Source organism: Onychostoma macrolepis, chromosome 12 (genome assembly GCF_012432095.1).
Source record: "Onychostoma macrolepis isolate SWU-2019 chromosome 12, ASM1243209v1, whole genome shotgun sequence".
NCBI lineage: Eukaryota > Metazoa > Chordata > Actinopteri > Cypriniformes > Cyprinidae > Onychostoma > Onychostoma macrolepis.
Window position 1 is genome coordinate 3,699,124 of NC_081166.1, and position 5,950 is coordinate 3,705,073.

General features: G+C 35.0%; 1 protein-coding gene across 4 annotated transcripts; it reads left to right on the forward strand.

Moving 5' to 3' along the window:
* The first annotated feature begins 496 nt into the window (after positions 1-496).
* On the forward strand, positions 497-5,950 carry LOC131551580 (sushi, nidogen and EGF-like domain-containing protein 1). 4 transcript variants are annotated; one of them, XM_058794609.1, is made up of 18 exons: positions 497-597; positions 1,484-1,582; positions 1,680-1,715; positions 1,950-1,988; positions 2,261-2,296; positions 2,466-2,492; positions 2,613-2,651; positions 2,737-2,757; positions 3,039-3,071; positions 3,740-3,772; positions 3,884-3,916; positions 4,025-4,051; positions 4,156-4,289; positions 4,382-4,681; positions 4,772-4,867; positions 4,948-5,089; positions 5,167-5,249; positions 5,525-5,950. In XM_058794609.1, exons 2-18 carry the CDS (start codon positions 1,525-1,527, stop codon positions 5,603-5,605), a joined length of 1,218 nt encoding a protein of 405 aa, XP_058650592.1. In that variant the 5' UTR covers positions 497-597; positions 1,484-1,524; the 3' UTR covers positions 5,606-5,950. The 4 variants fall into 4 exon arrangements, with proteins under 4 accessions (XP_058650592.1, XP_058650594.1, XP_058650595.1 ...); XM_058794610.1 differs by lacking the exon at positions 497-597 and adding an exon at positions 1,026-1,105; XM_058794611.1 differs by lacking the exon at positions 3,884-3,916 and having other exon boundaries at positions 498-597.

Sequence of the window (5,950 nt, forward strand, 5' to 3'; positions counted from 1 at the left end):
AAATATAGAATAATGGATATAGCTTACGGCAGTCTGAAGAAGGAAAGATGTCAAATGATCAGTTATTCCCTCAGCAGTATCAGAAACCCCAAGGCAGTGTTTAGGCTATTTTGTGAAAATCACATCGCTGTGGGTTCTGAATTCCCACAAGTAATGTGTGTGCAGACATGCTCAGGTTTTGTAATGTGTAAAGCCTAAAAGCACACAGGAAAGAGCACTGTGGTATTGTCATTGTAAAGGGTAATGCGTTGCAGGTGCTGAATCATACATAATGGTCTTTGATACTTATTTGTTAGTAAATAGAGCAAGTGAAGGATAAACAGGCCTGTATAAAGTATTTCTATTGTTATATGGCCTACAGTGAATTATGTGAGATTAAATCTGAAGGAAGGACTTTTTGAGCGACTTTTCGATGGAGGTGAGTTGCTCTTGTTTTTTTGGTTTTTTTAAAGAATTGGCAGTATTCCAACAACACAGTTTTTCTTCCATTCCAGGAGATGTTTCCCTGTAAACAGTGCCGGGACATGCTTATAAGCCGAAGAAACTTCCTGCTAACTCACAGCAGGTGCAAGAGCAGCTCAGAAGACGCTATATGAGGTAAGTCATCTTTCTATTTAATGTTATACTCCATAAACTTAAACATTACATAATAATGGGTATATTTTGCTATATACGTTATAATTCGAGAAAACAGCAAAAATAAAGCAATGAGTCAAGTTGCTTAATGTGTTTATAATTTTATAAAACAATACGATAGAAGCTGACAGAACGATAGAAGCAATACAGTTAAAGATATTAGTGTTCAAATAATATTTACCTTTATATATTAAAAGTGTTCAGAATTAAATAATTCTGCCACTTTATGCAGCAAGTGTAATCAGGATTAGGATGTGTAATATGGATTTCGGTCACTTTATATTAGGTGTGTTGATCTGCTATCCATTTATATTTATAAAACTATAAAATGTGAAACGTTTAATAAATCTGCTTATTGTGTACATGTATTGCAAAATTGTTTGTTATAGAAGTCAGATCAGGGTAAGGTCCGATTCGACACACACAGAGAAAAATGGACTTTGAAAGAGTTTTCACTAAGAAATTGCTGGTAAATTGCACAAATTACAAAGAAATGGCAAGTATCACATTGAATTAAACATGGTATTTTCTTGTAAAACATGCTACGCATTTACAAGAAAATGCATAGTATTTACATAATATTTTAGTACTAGTAAACTGTTTTCTTGTAAAAACAAGCTTAGATGGACTAAATTCATAAGATTAAATAATTTAATGACTTGTATTTAAAGAAGCCTAATATAAAGTGGGACCTTTTGAATGTTGGCTGTTTTTTCAACAGCTTCATAAGCAGCTCCTACAGTCAAATTTCACATCTGGAAACATGTCATTTCTAAAAAGTGATTATTATTTTCAATATTCCAGATTACCATCGGTTTAGTGATAATAAAGCTCTTTCTGGTTACAGAAGAAGGACTTCTACATTGAGGATTTATCTCTGACTTCATCATGAGGCTGTTTCTGGTTTCAGAACAGCTGCTGGTGCTTTTAACAGTCCTGTCACTCAGTAAGGTTTTATTTACAGTTTGATTATCAGTATTAATGTGGAAAAGACAATAAAATGTGTGTTTCTGAATTTAATAATCTCTCTTTCTCTTTAACAGCCAGAGCACAGACAACATCTGCACCAACAACAGCAGGTACTTATGAATCAGACCTTTGAATTAGAACCAGATCTGTCTTTCTCACAACCTAAAGGACTGTTAAAACCCCAACAGGGCGATCAGGACCCCGTTTATTACTAAAACCAAACCTGTTTTTTTTTTAAAATGTCGCCCATTATGAAACAACATCTTTGAGCATCTTTACCAGAAAAGAAAACCACACTTGTCAAGTGAGTTCACTAGTTATTTAATGGTGTTTTTCTTTAATAGAAACTACAACAACACCTGAACCAACAACAACATTGGCAGGTACTTATACAGTAGACCAGGGGTGTCAAACTCAGTTCCTGGAGGGTCGGAGCCCTGCAGAGTTTAGATTCAACCCTAATTAAACACACCTGATCCAACTAATCAAGTCTTTCCGGCTTATTTGAAATCTACATGGTATGTGTGTTGAATCAGGGTTGGAACAAAACTATGCAGGGCTGCACCTGAAAAATCAATTAACATCTTTACCAGAAAAGAAAACCACACTTGTCAAGGGAGTTCACTAGTTATGTAATGGTGTTTTTCTTTTATAGAAACTACAACACCTGAACCAACAGCAACATTGGCAGGTACTTATAGACCTTTGAATTAGAACCAAATCTGTTTTTAAAAATGTTGACCAGTATGAAACTGATAAATCAGTGAGCATCTTTACCAGGAAAGTAAACCACACTCATCAAGTGAATTCACTCTGTATTTAATGGTGTTTTTTTTTTTTTTTTTTGTTCATTCTTCCAGAAACCACTACATTGGCAACCACATCAGGTAATAAAGCTGCGAGTGATGAAAGAATCATTATACAGCTATGCATTTTTTTTTTTATTAATTTTTTTTTTTTTAGTTTACAAAAGTTTGTTGTAATTTTTTGCTCTTTTTCTTTATTAGCAATTACAACGAATGTACCAACAACAACACCATTGGCAGGTACTTATAGACCTATAGAAAGAAAACCACACTTGTCAAGTGAGTTCACTAGGTATTTAATTTGTATTTGTGTTCATTCTTTCAGAAACCACAGCAGTCACACCAGGTAATAAAGCTGCAAGAGATGAAAGAATCATCGTACAGCTGTGCAATGCTTTTGTTTAAATTTTTTCTTGTGTAGTTTACAGAAGATTGTTGTAATTTTATGCCGTTATTCTTTAATAGAAAATACAACAGCAGCAGGTCGTTACAGACCTTTGAAATAAACTTGTTTTTTCGAAACCTTAAAACACTGAACTGAACAAACACGATAGCAATAGGAAACACATTTTTAATCTTTAAGTGAGTTCATGAGGTGTTTAATGGTGTTTGCATTCATTTTTTAAGAAACTACCACCAGAGTGGAAACCAGCACAACAGGTAATAACATTATTTTTCTCCCGTTTAAGGGATTCGATACTGTGTGCCACTGTAAAGATGTCGAAATAAATAATAATAGTGCCTGTTGCACCACACTCTCAGAAATAAAGGTACAAAAGCTGTCACTGGGACGGTACCTTTTCAAAAGGTACACTTTTGTACCTATTAGGTTCAAATATGTCCACTTTAAGTACTAATATGCACCTTTAAGGTACCAAAATGGACCCTTTAGGTACAAACAAGAAGGTACTGCCCCAGTGACAGCTTTTGTACTTTTATTTCTGAGAGTGCAGGGTTATTGTAGTTAACTAAAAATATTAAAAACACTTCCATTAATTGAAAAAAAAGTGTTAACTGAAATGAGATAAAACTATGCAGACATATAAAAAAAAAAAAAAGAAAACTTTAACTAAAATCAATAATAATATATGAAAATATTAAAGAAATAACATTGCTATTTACTGATGTGGCCAGTAAAGCCCATTGCTTTCGATGGAAACCTCAAGTGCAATGAAGGGCATGGATTTTTTTTTAATGCTTATAAAGTATTTTTCCAAGCTAAAATGGATTTGTTTATTTCTAAAGTATGGGACATCTGAAGAGTGAAAATGGACATACGATGTATTTTACAAAAGTGCTTTCTAATTTAATACTTTTTTCTTTAACAGGCATTACACCACCTGCACCCACAACACTGTCAGGTAATTAAAGAATTACAGTCAAATACCACAACTCTGCACTCCAAAAACTGCACCCGTGAAGTGAGTTCATGAGGTATTTAACAGTGTTTGTATTTGTGTTCATTCTTTCAGAAACCACTACATCAACCACCATAGTCTCAACCAGTAATAATGCTGCGATTGATTGAATACTCATCATATGACTGTGCAATGTGTTTTTTTAAATGTTCTTTACAGAAGTGTTTTATAATTAAACACTATTTTCTTTAACAGCCACTGCAACAACAACTCCATGGACAGGTATTTATTGACTTTTAAATTAACGGTGCATTTGTGTTGGAATCGCGATAATAATGAGGCTCGTAAACTGTTCATTTGTATTTTTGTGTTCATTCTCTCATCAGCACCGGAGATATTTTATCCATTTGGCGCAGCGGTAGGGGATGCTAATGTTCTTGAAACTGGTAGTGAAACCTCCAAATTTGTTACCTTCTCCAATCCATTTACCTACTTCGGCCGCAAGTACAACAGCACATACGTGAGAATCCAGTTTCATTGCCAGTCTAATATGAATGCAAATATTGTGATACGCCAGTTCTGGCTGATTTGAACCAATTTCTATTATTTCAGGTTAATAATAACGGACTTATTACGTTCAACCAACCTTTACCAGAAGCTCATCCTCCTTACCCTTTTCCCACATATGGAAATGAAGATTACATTGCTCCGCTCTGGACTGACCTTGATGACCTTGGTATTGGTAGATGCTGGTATCAGCAGTACACCAATGGAAGTGTCCTCACTCGGGCCACTCAGGATATAAACCAGTATTTCCCTGGAAGGGGCTTCTCTGCTTCTTGGGTCTTTGTTGTAACGTGGGACTATGTGCTAACATGGGATATGAATGTATTTAACAATCACTCAGGCCCGGTAAATAGTTTTTCTTTCTTTCTTTTTTTCAGACAAAAGACTGAAGGCTGTATAAACTATGATTCTTAATGTTGCTTCTTTTCTTTTCAGGCAATCACATTTCAAGCGGTTTTAATTTCAGGTGATGGTTTCTCTTTCATTCTGATGCATTATGGTGACTGTGCTGGGGAGCAATATGCAGCTCAGGTAAAACGATCACATCACAGTATTGAAATAATGTTTTACTAGCTCTCTTTGTATACATAACATTCGATTGATTTTAATAGGCTGGATACGACACTATAGGTTCCACTGACTACTATCAAATTCACCATAATCCAAATAATGGCTCCTCCATCCCAATCCTCAAGACCACGACTAACGTAGACGTTCCGGGTCGTTGGGCCTTTCTTGTGAACAACGGATCAGGTAGGAATCAAAATGACGTGTTACTGTTATCAGTTTGTTTATATCATGTTTTATTTTGTGTGTGTGTGTCCTTTTAGAAATCGTCATTGGAGTTCAAATGAAACTTAGGTCATTTTCAGACCTAACACAGAGTGGAAACATTGAGCTTGTTTTGCATCAAGTAAGTCACGCTTTTCATAACAAAAGTTGATTGGAAGCCCTTTTCTGTCTCGGGTGGGGTGGGGGGGGGGAATTATGTATCTTATCTTACATCTTTGACTTCAAAGATATAAGATAAGAGACATAATTGTTTTCCCCTCTGAGACATAGTTGTGACTTTTCCATACTGCAGTGACCTTTCAATTTTTTCTCTGGGAAATTTTACCAGTAACCAAAACCAGTAGATTACAATAGAAATAAAACACATTTTGATCTGTCTATCCATCTTTGTTTCAGATAAAACAAGAGCTGATCAATCATGGAGTGTCAAGTAACTTTGAGCTGAAGTTAAGGAAAGTTAAAAAGACACAGTCGTAATACAGGACATGGATGGGAATTAAAACTCTGATTGTCTTATTGCCATTGAATGTAGAAACTGATAAAGAGATGAATGTCACTCCACAGGAAGGGATCATGTATATTTCTCACCCTTCAATGTCAAGTTTTTTAAACACGTCTAATAACTGAAACACAAACATGATTCAGCACTAATAATGAAATGATGAATGAATGGAAATGAATTATATACCATGTTTATTTAGCTTGAATAATAATCATTGATTTTCCTTTTTTTGTCCCGCCTCCTTAAGAGTTTCAGGGGTTTTAACTAATCAAACTGATCTGTAGTATGTGAACAATGAAATTAAACCTGTTCTTCGTCTA

Bases quoted from the DNA above. Each gene is read 5' to 3' on its own strand.
- LOC131551580 (XM_058794609.1), top strand. From the start codon at position 1,525: ATGAGGCTGTTTCTGGTTTCAGAACAGCTGCTGGTGCTTTTAACAGTC. The intron at 1,989-2,260 runs GTACTTATACAG...TTTCTTTTATAG, and splicing joins ACCAACAACAACATTGGCAG to AAACTACAACACCTGAACCA. The intron at 5,250-5,524 runs GTAAGTCACGCT...TCTTTGTTTCAG, and splicing joins TTGAGCTTGTTTTGCATCAA to ATAAAACAAGAGCTGATCAA.